At 45.8% G+C, this 15,616-nt stretch overlaps 1 protein-coding gene across 1 annotated transcript in view; it reads left to right on the top strand.

Annotated features, from left to right (window-relative positions):
* The window catches only part of raver2 (ribonucleoprotein, PTB-binding 2), a 76,661-nt gene that overhangs the window by 59,102 nt on the left and 1,943 nt on the right, over positions 1 to 15,616 (top strand). Inside the window, exons 7-16 of the mRNA XM_071904220.2 lie at positions 1,192 to 1,274; positions 1,376 to 1,474; positions 2,159 to 2,270; positions 4,512 to 4,873; positions 6,359 to 6,467; positions 6,847 to 7,028; positions 7,995 to 8,105; positions 8,209 to 8,310; positions 9,436 to 9,654; positions 10,495 to 10,752. Coding sequence (XP_071760321.1) covers positions 1,192 to 1,274; positions 1,376 to 1,474; positions 2,159 to 2,270; positions 4,512 to 4,873; positions 6,359 to 6,467; positions 6,847 to 7,028; positions 7,995 to 8,105; positions 8,209 to 8,310; positions 9,436 to 9,654; positions 10,495 to 10,635 — 1,520 coding nt within the window. The 3' untranslated portion in view covers positions 10,636 to 10,752. The remainder of the gene's footprint in view (positions 1 to 1,191; positions 1,275 to 1,375; positions 1,475 to 2,158; positions 2,271 to 4,511; positions 4,874 to 6,358; positions 6,468 to 6,846; positions 7,029 to 7,994; positions 8,106 to 8,208; positions 8,311 to 9,435; positions 9,655 to 10,494; positions 10,753 to 15,616) is intronic.

The raw sequence follows: 15,616 nt of genomic DNA, 5'->3' as shown, positions 1-15,616 counted from the left end.
TTCTTTTGTAAAACTCAGCTCATTGATGTCTTTCTTTTTAATGAGGGGTGCAGGGTGGCACCAGCCTGCAGGTTAGAGAAGCAGGCTTGTGACCAGAGTGTTGCCGACATTAATCCCCGAACCGGCAGGGAAAGTCTGGGTGTGGGATGTGAATAACAGTCTCCCACTAAAACCCAAAGCGTTCCAATAGAGCCGCTCTGTGTCCAGCAGTACAAGTGTGTGTGAATGTGTGTAAACTCTCCTAACTGTTCCAGTCCTACACTTCCACACACTGCTGCCTTCACATTGTAGCTTTAAAAAAGAAGCCATACTAGTCGGCATCGCAGGATGTCAGTCAACTGCAACAGCAAACTGCCTTCTTGTTGCCATGGTGATTTGATAAACAAGAGGTTCCGCCATTCCACGCGCATCGATAAAATAAAAACTGTATTCCTGTAAATGTGGTTTATTTTACATTTTGAATTATTAAATATTAATAGGAAGCCAAGCAGTGAATTGGAAGAGCTCAGTCAAACCAAAAATTGGCAATACATCTTCTTCCCCCAAGACTCCAAAATGGACAGAAGAAGAAGAAAGCTCTTACTTATTCATTACTTTGTCTTTGTTGAAAGATAAAGTCCAGTGTGTCTCTCTTGTCAGCTTCAGATCATATTTGACAAAAAAGCCCATCCTGTTGAATTGTGAAAGCACCAGTGAGAGGATTCTTTCTACCTATTTGTGAGGAAGCTGCCAGTAGTATTGACACATAATTAGGATAAACTGTTTGAAAGAAGCCACAACATCTCTGAGTTACATTTCCTCATTATCTCGCCTGTCTGCCCGCTCTTGCTGCGTTGAACTTTTGCTTGTTCGGGTTTCTTTTCAACTGTTTTGACCTCTGAACTTGGGAAATGATGAAGTTATGAAGGCGGCTATTTGTTCTATGGTAGTTACATCATATCCCGCTTATGTTGTGGGAGTTTGTGTGATGTGGCTTTGTTTCTCTATGATGTAAATTTATGGCTATGTGCTATAAGTGAATGATGGATTGATGGATTGAATAGCTTAACTGTTATAATTCTATCTGTGTATGACTGTAAGGATTTACCAGCCCTGGCCTGATAATGATAGATAAATAGATCAAATGACGTAAAATAGAATATGAATAGAACATGAATCGAAATATTTTTGTTGTTTGTGTGTGTTTTTTAGGGAAGTATGGTCGTCACGCCAGCCTGCCGTTCCTCAGACCGCCCCTCACCACCGCCCTGCTCACACTGGGCAAAGCACACCAGGTCAGCACAACATCCACATCTGTGTGTGTTCATGTCTGTGTGTTCATGAGTGTGTGTGTGTGTGTGTGTTATAATAACGTGTGTATTCCGATACCTTGCAGAGTGCTATGCTGGGTAACGGACTCGTCCTTCAGAACCTCCTGCATATGCAGCTGGCTCAACAACAGCTCCTCCACATCAAAGACAAACGCATCAGCAGCGTAAGACACCTGTGTGTGTGCGTGTGTGTGTTTGCATTAGGTTACCGTAAGGATAAGGGGCATTATTAAAGCTAGGGTTGAATGCAGTTGTGTGTGTGTATGCTTCGGCTTCAGCACTTCATACATTATGAAACAAAACAACCTCAAAACTTAATCATGCAACCTAATTGCTTTTTCTCTATGGAAAGGAAGACCTTGAGGTATCGAAATTTCTCTCCACATTTTCGATTTGCATATTTCCTTTTAAAATGTCTGTTGATTTATGAGTGGAAGTTAAAGGTCATCACTGACTGTGTTGTTCTGAATGTGTGATGTTGTTTTAGAAGCTGCATGTTGTCAGTCCAGACAAGCAGATGTGTGTGATAGTTTAGAGCTCACTGCTACGGGCTGCGCTGCTGCTTCATGAATCGTGTGTGTGTGTGAGCAGCTGAGTGCTTGTCTGTGTGTGTGTGTGTGTGTGTGTGTGTGCATGTGTGTGTGTTTGAATGAACCGGTGTGAAATTGGAGATTGTTTCTCCCATGGTCTCATTGTGATTTTGTTTCTCTCTCTCTCCCCCTCTCTCTCTCTGTTCTCGTTCTTACCTTTTCAATCCTTCCTGTCCTCCTCTCTCTCTCTTCCATCCCTGTTTCTCACTCTGTCTTTCTCTCTCTCTTTCTCTCTCTCTCTCTCTCCCTCCCTCCCAGGTCTCCAGTCTGCTCGGGGACCCATCCAGGCTGCTGATGCAGAAAGCCTTGTCTCTGAGGCCTCCGGGCCCCGTGGCCCTGGGGAAGGGCCTCCTGGGAGACTCCCCCACCGGTGAGCAGGGCCGAGTGTCAGTGTATCACTGTCAAATTAATTGCGATAACCTCGGTAGAATTACCGAAAACAAATAACACCATGATGGAGACAATTGGTAGTCTCTATTTCATGCTAGTGGTATTGTTAGTGCTAGTGTTTCTCAAAGTTAAGACCTCATTTCCCATAAACCCTGTTGCTTCCCATCGCTCCCTGGTGACTCTGCGTGCTTTACTTTTCTCTTTGACTTTCCTGAAGAGGAGAAACATGTTGGAAGTGATTTCTCCATCGGCCTTTCACTCCTTCCACCATCTGCCATTGAACTAAACTGTAGCTCTGTTTGCATTGGAAGAACAGCGGCCTCTTCCTGTTTTGTGCCGTAAAGCAATCAAGCAAAAACCAAAAGCAGATTTCCAAAATCCAACCAGTCTTCTCAGTGATGGTCTCTGCAAAACAGCACTTGCATCAAATATTTTAAAAGAAAGATCAGGAGTGCTTCACACTGCAAAACAGGAATCCACCTTGTTAGCACACTTTTGTTGATGTTTAGGTAAAACATGAGGAATAAAAGCAATTTACCTCTTCACCTCTACCTAAAAAAAAAACTATTTACTTCCCCAAATGTACCCTCCTTAGTAAATCTCAATCGCCTCCTTGTTAAATATGCCTCCGCTAATAGCTAATATCCCGTTAGGCTCTTATTTGGGATAAGCTGTTTATATGCAACTTCATATTCTACTCGCAGATATCGCTTTACATATGAATAATCCAGATTTTACCATGGAAAATAAGCTTACCTAAACCCAAGCTGAGAATACCAACAGTTAACAGGATAAGGTGTACACATGCCTCCGAATCCCAAATAGTTTAATTTGCATATCGCAGATTGTTCTCATCACTGGAGGAAAGTGTTATTCTCGTCCATGTACTGTACATGGGAATTTGCCGTTTCGCATGTGCCAACCCGGGAACAGAACACTTGAGTATAATAGTAACAGGATATTGGTTGGATGTAAACACTCACAATGATAATATGTTAATATCAGGTATCAGGGTTGCCCCTCCATGGCTGCCTGGATGTCTCACTGCTGTACGTTACTACACAACACGTCCCCAGGGAACTGCAGTGCATTTGCAATTCAAATCGCCAGCTGGGAAAAGCTGTGCTGTTTTAAATGGAAATGATGTATCACAGACTGCATGTGTGTATTTGTGTGTATGTGTGTGCGTGTGTGTGTGTGTGTGCTTGCACTTGTGTGTGGGTGTCTGTATTTTGAGGCTTTTATCAGTGCATGTGTCTGCTGGGATTGTTAGCTTAAGGCCTGTTAGGGCTGATTGTTTTAGTGTGCTGTGGAGGTCATTTGTCACAGCAATATTGGATTTATAATAAGAGTGATTGTGTGTGTGTGTGTGTGTGGTGTGTGTGTGTGTGTGTGTGTGTGTGTGTGCTTCCTGCTTTGTGCGTACGTGCCTCTGTAGTTTCGCGTGTTCATCCTTGTGTGTGCGTATGTTTTTCTGTGTACAGCATATGTGTTTATTGCTGTATGTACATGTGCATGTTTGTGTGCTTGTGTGTGTACATATGCGTGTTTATTAAACCCTGGAGTGAATAAAGTCTTGGGAGTGTGGAGCAAAGGGCTGCTGCAATAACCATGATAAGCTGTGATGTATGAGCAGGCGGCCCATTGTGAAATATTAGCACCACGTGGACTGATGGCAGGGCTAGACCCTCTGTTACCTTCCTCTGAGTGATTTGTCTCTGTCCACACAAGATCAAGCTGATGGTCAGCAGTGGAAGGCACTTCACTCCTTTATCTGCCATCTCTCCCCGCCTTGCTTTCCTTTCCCTTCATTTCCCTTCATTTCCTTTCTTTTCCTTTCTTTTCCTTTCCTTGTCTTGCCTTGCCTTGCCTTTCCTTTCCTATGTTTGCCTTGCTTTTTCATTTCCTTTCCTTTCCTTTCCTTGCCTTGCCTTGCCTTTCCTTTCCTATGTTTGCCTTGCTTTTTCATTTCCTTTCCTTTCCTTTCCCTTTATTTCTTCTTATTTCCTTTCCTCTCCTTATTTTCTTTCTTCTTATGTCCTTTCTTTTCCTTTCCTTTATTTTGTTATCCTTTCCTTGCTTTTCCTTTCCTTTCCTTTCCTTTCCTTTCCTTTCCTCTCTAATCTCCTCTCATCAACATTAATTTTCCTTTCCTTTCTTCTCTCCCTCCCCACTCTGCCCGCTCTCGTCTCTCTCCCCTCCTCCCTCCTCCCTCCTGCAGAGCTGGGCCAGGAGTCTGTGCCGGTGTCTACCCACGGAGCCACGGTGGTGGTGTCGGCGGCGGGCATGATGCCCTACCTCCAGGGTCGCGCCGGAGGGGGGGAGCAGAACGGCGCCCATCCCGTCTCCACCACTCCCGCCGCCTGCTCCTCCTCCTCCTCCTCCTCCTGCTCTTCCTCCTCCTCCGCTGACAGGCAGCCCGCTCCTCCCGGGACCACGGTGAGCTCCCAGCCCCAGGGACAGAGCTACTCCCTGGGCATGAGCAACTCCGGCCTCGGCCCCCCTCCCCCCAAAGCCCCCGGGGGTCTGCAGGTGGCAGCAGGCCAGCACAACAGCTCCGACGGCTGCCCCCCGGCTAGCATGGTGAGCAAGGAGCACACACACACACACACACACACACGCTGGTATAAACACACAGCACCAAGCCATACTCTCCCTCCAGTTCTGCATCTTCATTATTCTTTACCACTTCTAAATCTCCCCATGTCTCACTTGCTGACTACCTGTCTGCCTGTATATCTGTCTCTTCCTGTCTGAGAGGAAGAGTTGTCTGGAGGATCCTGCAACTGTTGCACTTCTCTCTCTTTCCACCCCTCCAACCATCTTTCTCTCTCTCTCTGTGGATGGTTTTCGGTGGCCAGGGGCATCTATTCCTGATTTAGCTCTCATCCATAATACTCACACAAACACACACACACACACATACACACACACATACATACATCAAGTGAGCCTTGGAATAAACAGCCTCGGTCCCTCGAGGGCTCTTCCTTCGGGAAATACCCACAATGCACCTCTCTCACCCCTATTTACTGACTTACTGATAACCTGCCTGCCTAGCTGTCTCCCCTCTGCCCTGTCAAACCGTCTGCCTGCGTACCTCTCTGTGCGTACTGTGTGTCTCGTCGCTGTCAGGTGAAAACCCTGCATCTCCAAAATGTCAACTTTTCAGGACCTAAGAAAAACAGCCTCGTTTTAGCTTGATCACAATGCATTTTTGACTTTATCCCGTGGATTTTCTTTTGGTTTCATAAGCCCAAGAGGTCGGAGAATTTTCTCAACCCTGTGAGGAGCATGTAATCCTTCAACTGGATTGAAAACAATGAAAAATCACCAAAATTGGAGTTACATGCTTTTGCACAAGACAACAGCGGTCTGCTTTTGTGCATGCCCGTCTCTTCGACTAGGCTGGGCTCACAAAAAGCTCTGCTATGCTAACATCATCCTCCATAATAATAAGGCAATGGACAGAGATAATCACAGTGCTAAGATGCTAATGGGAAATGATTCCAGTCCCAGCGCTGTCTTCTCCAGAGTCTCTTTAATGGAGGGGAAGTGTAATTAACAGAGAGCACAGTCCCTCACAGGTTTCCCCTGTCTATTCAGCTCTTCGGCAGCTCTACAAAATGTTTTTGACAAGCATTTTAAAACCTTATGTTGAGGTCGCCGTGCACTCTAAGAGGCTTCAACACTCAACATCACAGCAGCATAGCTGGCAGCACAGTCCGCAATATGTTTTTGCAACCCCCACCGCTCAGATGCAATCCAAGGTGTACAAACTGCTCCCCTTTCTATTTGTCCCCTCGGTATTTTGTTGTGCAAGTGTTGCTGGTGTGTGTGTTAGGTAAGGCTTAGAGCGAGGATAAAAAAAAAGACCTACAGAGATGAATTTGGGGTTGGAGGGCCAAGTATGTCCATGTTGTAAAACCTTGTTTTTCCAAAAGCCCCAAGAATGTCAGTCTGAAGTTCAAAGTGAGGCTGCTTTGATGAGCCCTGCCAATGGCAGTGTGACTGATATAAACATATTTCTGTCTCTGTCTTTTCTCTCATTTCTCTTTTTCCCTCCAGGCTTGCAGTGGTCAGAGTTCCTTATTGGGCGAGCCCCCTAAAGAAGTCAGACTTCCCTCTAACCCCTACCTGAACCTAGCCAGCGTAATGCCAGGGATGGTTCTGCAAGGTACAAGCACACACACACACACACACAGACATATTTAATCTTATCCTATCCTATCTGATTAAATCATCAGTGTTAAGGTAGCTCTTCCAGTACTGTTGTGCTGGAAGACGTTCGACAAAACGTTGACCTATGTATCACTGGCATAAAGTTATGCACATTTATACATATATAATTAAGAGAGAATAGAAATAGAAATAAATAAAAAATGAGAAAACTGTCAAATTGATTTGTATTGAAACCTCACCCACACTGTCAGATTCTTTCACTTCTTTTAAGAGAAGTACGAATCGATACTAGAGCAAACGTGATGGATATTTTTTTGCGATGTGTATGCTCATCCTGGTATCCTTGCCCATTGGCTCTTTCCATCATCACCCAGGGCCGGTGGGGAGTAAAGCCCAGGGCGGGACACCCGGCTCTGCGGTGTACGGCGGCTCCGTGGCCCCCGTGGCCTCGCAGGGCTCCGCCGCCCTCTCCCACAGCGCGGCAGCTACAGCCACAGCACCCTACAGCACCGATACCTCCGCTGACTACAGCCAGTACAGCCAGGCCTACACACAGGTAACACACACCAATGTCTAATTAAAAGGCGTTCTTAGAAAAGCATTTGTAAGCATGCTCAGTTGACTTTTATAGGTTAAAACTAACAATTTAAACCAATATGCACACATGCAGGCTTGCATACATTTAAACACATTTACAAGAATCCATAATACTGCATTCATACATACACGCATACATAACACATGCATATCAATATACCAACACGTAGGCATGTGCATACATGCATGCATAAACACACACTCATACAAGCTGTCTGTTCACAAATCTGTTAAGTGTTACTGGGCCTGGAAAGTGAGAGAGGGATGGAAGGAAGGAAGGATAGCTGGATGGATGGATGGATGGATAAATGAATGCAATAGTCAGACACAGAGGGTGAGTTGTAATTGGGGAAGGCAGGGAGGTGGAAGAGATGAAAATGGGGATGGATAGTTGGACAGACAGAATGAGAGAGGATTTGGCAGGGAGCGCTGTGTGCCTCCATCTGTCCCCCTGCTCTTCCTCTCTAACACTCCTCTCACAAGACATGAAGCCTCCCTACTGTCGCTCTCTCTCTCTCTCTCTCTCTCTCTCTCTCTCTCTCCCTCCCTCCCCCTCCCTCCCCTAGTCTCTTTCTCTTCATGCCTCCTTCAGCAGCGAGTGACAAGTCTGATATTTGCAAAGCCACACAAACCCAATTGTAAATGTTAATTACAAATTACTCATCCAAACAAATGAGTCATAATTAGATAACCAATAAAACGGTCGGTTTAATTCGTCTCTAAAGACAGACGAAGGCAGACATGGGAAAGAGCCATCGGCAAGGAGCGATAGGTTATGAAAGAGAAGAAAGAAAGAAAGAAAGAAAGAAAGAAAGAAAATAATAGTCTGTTAGAAATTGTAAACCTGTCTGCCACAACCACCCTTTTACCTGATGTCGCTGACTGTGTGTGTGTGTGTGTGTGTGTGTGTGTGTGTGTGCCACAGGAGGCCATGCAGCAGTGGTACCAGCACTACCAAGCAGCACAAGCCCACAGCTACAGCACTACTGCCACACAGGACAGCACAGCCACAGACTACAGCAAGGAGCACACACAGGTAACACACACACACACACACACACACACACACACACTTGTTTGTATCTGTGTAGAAAGTGTATATCTGTGTGTGTGTGTAACCTACCCTTCTTGTGTTCCAGGCTTCGTCAGTGTCCTCCTATGGGGATTACAGCTCTTACATGCAGGCGGTCAGTCAGTACTACGCACAGCCTGCAGCAGCTAACCAGGCCTACGCCAGCAAGGTACGCACACACACACACACACACACACACACACACACACAGAGCGAGAGAGAGTCAGTACTGCTATCAGCGTGCAGCAGTAAAACAGAAGTGCTTTAAAAGCTAAGTAGAATACTTGAGCCAAACAAGACAGGGTGTAAAGTATGTGGGCAGAGTGTGTTCCCGGTCAGCGCCCCGGGGCAGCGAGGGGGTATTCACATGCTGGGTGTCGCTGTGTGTATTTGGAGAGCGTGACCTCTGTCTGAGACACTGATACCCTGTTAGAGAGAACACATCACTCTGCACCCCAGCAGCTGGGGTGCACCTCATCACTGCTGGAGGTATGAAGCAAGAGCGTGTGTGTGTGTGTGTGTGTGCGCTCAAGCTTGGCTGATGAGTGTACTCGGGTCATGTGTTTGATATTCTCACACCGTTACATGTCATCAATCTCTGATGTTCAGTGCACTGCAGGAGTTATTTTGTGATGTGTGTTGTAATTTCCTTTTTCGGTGTCTCCACTTTCCTTCAACCTGTCTCGTTTACTTCTACTTCAGCTAGTGATTTCCTACATTTCCCAGAATGCTTTTCGACAATCCCCCGAGAACGCGCATGAACTTGTTGCATTCAGCTGTGGGTTATATGTGCAGGTGAAGAGAGCGATAGGGGAAATGATTGTGATGGTAAGAGTAAAAGAAAAGGAAAATAGACTTTAGCCCCTTACTCACACAAGATGTGTGGCTGCATTGCATTCTGGTCTATTGGGGCTACTGTCAGTGGAAAAATGATACCTCTGCTGCTTCTACAGTGATATCAGACATTTGCCATTGATGCTTTAGAAAGTTGAATTTTTTCCTGCTATTAAACTCCATTGTAGCTGTGCTGGAGATATTTTGATTAGAACATTGTCTACATTTGGCCAATTATTCGTGGGAACAAGAAAAATACACCAAACAACAAAATGCCAACAGCTGTTACAATATCTGTAAACAGTGTTGTCATGTTTTAGGCTGGAATTTCCCTTTAATGCGTGTATTGTGCTTTTCTGACTTGCAGTCTGAAGCCACACTGCTGAAGCCTGCTGTATGTGGATCCTCAGTCATGTAACGTGTGTGCACATGTGTGTGTGTGTGTGTATGTGTCTTCCAGGAGGTGGATGTGTGTAAGCCTCTGGGAGTCTCCCTGCATGCCGTCAGTAACGGCGCCGCCCCTCCGCAGGCTGTTCTACCAGCTGCTGCTGTGCTGCCCGCCTACAGCACCCTGCCCTTAATGCCCGGCTTCCTCGGGGCGCCCCACCCGGCGGCGGCCGCACCGAGCCCCGTCACGCACGCACACACCGCCGCCACCGACTGGAACACCTACTACTATGTGAGTACAGGAAAATACACACTCTGGTAAAGGCCCTGTCATCTTCAGCGACATTTGGAATAACTCCTTTTTTTGTTCATTTCACTAAAACGAATATCTTGTTGAGAATGGAAAATTCCGAAGATTTTTAAATTAAAATCATGCTACTACAGTAGCCTGCAGCCTATGCAGCAAATAGATTTGTGTTATATTACATACTTGTTGTGGTAACATGTTGTCTGAAATGTGGCGATAAAGCTACAGCTTAAGTTAGTCTTCTGGTTTCAAGGCTGTAAAACCTATTGAGAGAAGAAAGAGCAAGATGACACTTCTGGAATTTGAGAGGAAGAGAGGGAGAGAGAGAGAGAGAGAGAGAGAGAGAGTGAGAGAGAGAGAGAGAAAGGGAGAAAGAGAGAGAGAGAGATAGATGAGGTGAGTATAGAGGATCTAGTCCAGACGCTTGAACTAAACCCGTGTCTCTTGAAAGATTTACATTTGTTTGTACAGACAGCCTCTGTCTCCCTTCCCTTATTGGAGCTAAGCACTTGAGACTGTTAGCTCAAAGTAACACACACACACACACACACACACACACACACACACACACCAGATGTTTGCATGGCTGCCAAATGCCAGAAGTACTCACCCCTGCCATTTCTCTTTTCCTTTTTCTCTTTTTTTCATTCTGCCTTTCACTTTATCTTCAGTTTTTCAATTAAAGAGCTTGTGCATGGTTCCACACAAGTTAAGGAATACACCAAGTTTTTGCCTTACCTTACCTTAGTGATGAGGACATATCATCATGCTAAGTCTCTATCTTTGCCTCTAACCCTCCCCCTCCTCTCATCTCTCTCTGTTCAGAACCAGGCGAGGGGGCATAAGAGGGAGTACCCTCAGTTGGCGATGCAGGAAGTGACATCATCAGAAGGCGCCTACATCGGGCAGCACTCCCAAGGCCTAGGGGGGCAGTACGCCGACTACTTCAAGAGGAAGAGGCTCTAGTATGGACTGAAACACCTTAAACCCTGAAGCTGAGGGAGGGAGACGCATACAATGTCTGCTGGATGTCACAGCTCCCTCTTGTGGCCATTTTCTGGCTGCCATTTTGCATCCCTTGTAGTAGGTATTCAGTTTAATTTGGGATGCAAAGTGGCTTGAATTAAAGCAAGCCATAGTGCTCTATGATGTTGGCACTTATATACTCACTCACACACACACACACACACACACACACACACACACACACACACACACGGTGTGTTGCTTTTGTCCTGTTCAAGCCTTAACTCTTAACTTAAACTATCTTCTCTCAGTCAATGTGTAAATGGTTCTTAACTAATTATAACCTGTACATTTTTCTAATGTAATGTAAACTACAGTATATGTGTACAAGCTGCTTTTGTATTTTCCAGCCAGTCTACCTGTCTGCCTTCTGATATTGTCTTAGGACTGGTCTTTTAGTCAGGTCTCTCTCTCTCTCTCTCTCTCTCTCTGTCAAGTATTCCCTCTCTCCTTCTAAAAGAGGAGATGTGTCTAGTGTTGCACACTCAGCTTTGATACGTCGCTCTAACTGACGTCTGTTTGTTCCCGCTTCAGTGTCTTCCTCTCTTCCTTTATTGCCCTGGTTTCTTCTTTGTGTCTCCCCATGGAGACTCTTGAGTGCGTGTGTGTATGTGCATGTGTGTGTATTTGTGTTTATGCGTGTCGTTATGCTGTAACTGTAGGAAGCGATCAGCCATTTCAATCCCAAGGTTGGGGGCACATCAGGAAAAAAGGGCCTGAACCAATCAAAGCCCTTAACTGTGGAAACTTAACAATAGCTTCCATGAGTCTGGTCTGATAGCCAATGAATGGACTTGTCACTTTGGACCTTTCATAGCCATTGGACAGAACCTAAAATGCTGGTGTACATACTGCAGTCTAATACAGAATATATTAAAGCCATGCGTGACAGACAATATCATGTATAATAGACTCTTCCCAGCTCTTCTGTGGCTTTTGTACTAAATGAAAGGCAAACGTTCACCACACATCTTTTTTCTATGGAATATCTCAACTGTTTTGGTGCCATGGAATGCCTAAATGAAAGGAAAAAAATAACATTTCAAGGCAATTCAAATCAGCGTTACCTTGAAAATTTGACAATGCATCAAATTTTATTCACATAAATGTAGTAATTTTGGTTTGGCACTGATTATCTTAACATTTGAGGCAAATTCTCTTCTCTTCTCTTCTCTTCTCTTCTCTTCTCTTCTGCAGTTTTAATACATTAGATGTTTTTCTGGGAAGAGCTATTGATACTGTAACAGGAGCTTTAATTCTATTTCCAGCTGCCATCAGAAGCTAGAAAGGATTGGGCTGTATCGTCACGTCCAGTAAGAATTTTGGGGGGGAGCTATACGATATTCACAAGTGAAAACGATCAACCTATTCTGGTCATTTTTTTTTTGCTCATCGGATGCCGCTGCAACACGCCACAGTGCATGTTGCTTGTTGACTCCCTTCTGGGCGCCGGTGACGTCACGGTCCTCTCCTTGTTTTCCGTTCTTAACGGGAAGCCGGAAACGAAGCAGGCGGGACTAATCACTCTGATCTCTCTGAGAGCCGGCCGGCCTCTGGCGCTGGATCCCTCTCTAACTGCGTTCACCAAGGCACAGAAAAATCAGATTCTTAACCCTTTGTGACACAGATCCGTCTTTTTTTTTTTTGGGTTTTCTCAAGACTCTCTAAAGAGGGACATCGAGTTAGAATTAGTCTCACATCAGTAGGTGAACTCTGTTATTCCAATCCCATTTCTACTACTCCTGTTATGAATGGAAACGCCTCCCAGCTTGGAGCGAACAGGTTGTGAACTGAATTTCGCTTCATGCCCAGAGGGTTGCTTTGATCTTTATCACCAGGGAGGAGAGAGAGCTTGGGATTTTAATACAAGATATAATAAAATAGGGCTTGGGCATTAGGTGTGCTTCCGGCGCAGGCCTCCTGTCTCACACACAGGCAATAACTTAACTCCTACAGGCCTAATGAATGCTTTGCCATGCACACACTGTTCTACATAACAACCCCAGTTTAGGCCCTGTTTGTATGTGTCTTCATATCCTGCTCATAACCGTCTGATTATACATAACTAAGCAGAATATTACCCATATTGCCATGGCAACTGAGCTCCCAGGCTGTGAGAACCAATAGCAGGTGAGATAAGACAATGTATACACACCTGGCTGCATCAGTTGATCCCAGATAGCTTGTTTGAGTTTCTCATCGCGGGGGTAAGAGCTCACCCAGGTCATGGCAAACAGGATATGATGTTTACATGCGGCGACTCAATAAAGGAGCGGTTGAGCATCCCAGGTAATAAAGGGATAGTGGCGACAAAATGGCTTAATATTTCGTTTTTTATGAAGTGTGCTCGAGTCAGTCCGCCCATCTTGCTTTCCTCTACTCTTTGCATCTTCTTCCCCCATCATGTATTTTCCATTATCCTCTTTTCCTACTGTCTCTCGCCGTCTCCTCTTCATCCAATTACATGCCATCTAACTCGATTTCATTGTGACGTGTTTGACGGTGTCGTATATCATGCTTCCAGTGGCCAGTGAACCATATTTAACATGCGACTGTAACGTTTTGACGTAGGGGGCTGTACAGCATGAGATGGGACGGAAGGAGGGTGCCGAGTCTTACGTGCATCCGCTAAAGAGTTTCTAGAGAATATATGGACAAACCATCCACTCCTCCCGCGTTACTGTCACTGTCTGAGGCCATTTTGCGTCTCCCCTCATTTGTTTCCACTTGCTTGGGGACACAAAATGGCGCGGCTGAATAGGCACGCGGAGGCTTTTGGAGCCGTATTAACATGCAACTGTAACTCATTGAGACACACTTCATTGTGACGTGCCGCGCTGGGCTAGCTGGCCGGCCGGCCTGGCTCACAGCCACAGTGTGATTTGCTTCCTGGTGTGAGTGGATGAGAATTAGCCAGCTGGACTCCAGTGCTCACTGTCTGCCAGCTGATTGCTCTCTCCTCCACCTCTCTAAAAGGCAATGCTTACCGGAGACAGAAGTGTGTGTGTGTGTGTGTTAAGACCTTGTGTCTAATAGTGGGGCCTCTGTGTTTGTGAACAGCTGAGGCAGCGGACTCTAGCAAGTCTGCTTGTCTGTTTTCCTGTCTGTCTCTCAGCTCATCTATCTTCCTGTCTGTCTTCCTGTCTGTCTCTCTGTCTTCCTGTCTGTCTCTCTGTCTTCCTGTCTGTCTCTCTGTCTTCCTGTCTGTCTGCCTGTCTGTCTCTCTGTCTTCCTGTCTGTCTCTCTGTCTTCCTGTCTGTCTTCCTGTCTGTCTCTCTGTCTGCCTGTCTGTCTCTCTGTCTTCCTGTCTGTCTCTCTGTCTTCCTGTCTGTCTCTCTGTCTTCCTGTCTGTCTGCCTGTCTGTCTCTCTGTCTTCCTGTCTGTCTCTCTGTCTTCCTGTCTGTCTTCCTGTCTGTCTCTCTGTCTTCCTGTCTGTCTGCCTGTCTGTCTCTCTGTCTTCCTGTCTGTCTGCCTGTCTGTCTCTCTGTCTTCCTGTCTGTCTCTCTGTCTGCCTGTCTGTCTCTCTGTCTTCCTGTCTGTCTCTCTGTCTTCCTGTCTGTCTGCCTGTCTGTCTCTCTGTTTTCCTGTCTGTCTCTCTGTCTTCCTGTCTGTCTTCCTGTCTGTCTCTCTGTTTTCCTGTCTGTCTCTCTGTCTTCCTGTCTGTCTGCCTGTCTGTCTCTCTGTCACAGGCCCTTAAAGTCTCGTCTGTGCTGTTTCACTGGTATTCCGCTGATTGCATTAGCCTTTTCTATTCTTTGTTTCACCCACTCTAAAGCCATTACTGTGTGTGCCACAGTTAAGTACAGAGCTGTGTGTGTGTGTGTGTGTGTGTTTGACCTGCTAATGCTCCCCTATCGCTGATAACAAGCGTTGAGCTAGTGTTTCGCTCGGTTGATGCTCTCTCTGTGTCTGTGTGTGTGTGTGTGTGTGTGTGTGTGTGTGTGTGGGTGGGTGGGTGTAGCTCACTAAAAATGTGCTCCTGGCAGGTATGGGGTAAGCAGAGAGAGAGGTTGAAAGAAAGAGAGAGAAATGGAAAAACAACTCCAGCTGTCTTCAGCAGCTCAGACTGCACTGGATTGGCTTTCTCTCTCTCTCTCTCTCTCTCTCCTCGCTCAGTGAAGGGTGTTGGTTATGTCTGCCAGACTCCTGCATGTTGCACCTAGAGCTGTCACACACACTCACACACACACACACACACACACACACACACACACTGGAAATGTCTCCTATCTGCGCTGGCATTAGTATTATATAGACTCTTACAGCCCAGTTCTCCCTTTTACTTCTGCTAGACCTCTCACACAGCTCTCCTATACAAAATATATATATATATTTTCATGAAAATATGATCTATACATAGGTGAGACAAGTCTATATGAATACAATTTCACGCTCATGTATTTGTGATAGTTATTTTCTGTCCTGTGGAATAATCCTCCAGCCTTTCGGCTTCCTTCACTGTCAACACAGAAAATAAGAATCATGCGTTTCTGCCACAGGCCAAGTGACAAAATCATAGTTATCACACTTTTTTTTTTTTTCTCCTTGTTGAGCCATCGCCACACAGCGATCTTAGTTATAGATGCTAAAATATGGACGCTGCGTAAGGTCACAGTTGGCTCCGGGGCCTCCGCACCTGTCTGTCATCGCATATGCAAATGCGGTTAAGTGCTGAATAATCCTGGTAAATCTGCAGCGCTCAGTTGTGACACTCAAGTCGATTGACAACCGGGTCGTAACGTCCGGCGACCAGCAGCCGCCAGGACACGCGGGATTAGTCACACACACATACACACACATTGTCATATGGGATGAAAGTCAAGCGCTTAAAAACACAAGACCATCACATTATCACCAGTGTGTTCGGACCCCTGTGTTTTGTTGTTTGAAAGGGAGCGTCTCTCTGTGTTCAAATGATGAA

The sequence above is a fragment of the Centroberyx gerrardi genome, chromosome 9 (genome assembly GCF_048128805.1).
Source record: "Centroberyx gerrardi isolate f3 chromosome 9, fCenGer3.hap1.cur.20231027, whole genome shotgun sequence".
In the NCBI taxonomy this organism is placed as follows: Eukaryota; Metazoa; Chordata; class Actinopteri; order Beryciformes; family Berycidae; genus Centroberyx; species Centroberyx gerrardi.
The sequence above is the reverse complement of the archived record's forward strand: the minus strand, read 5'-3'. Positions and strand labels throughout refer to the sequence as shown.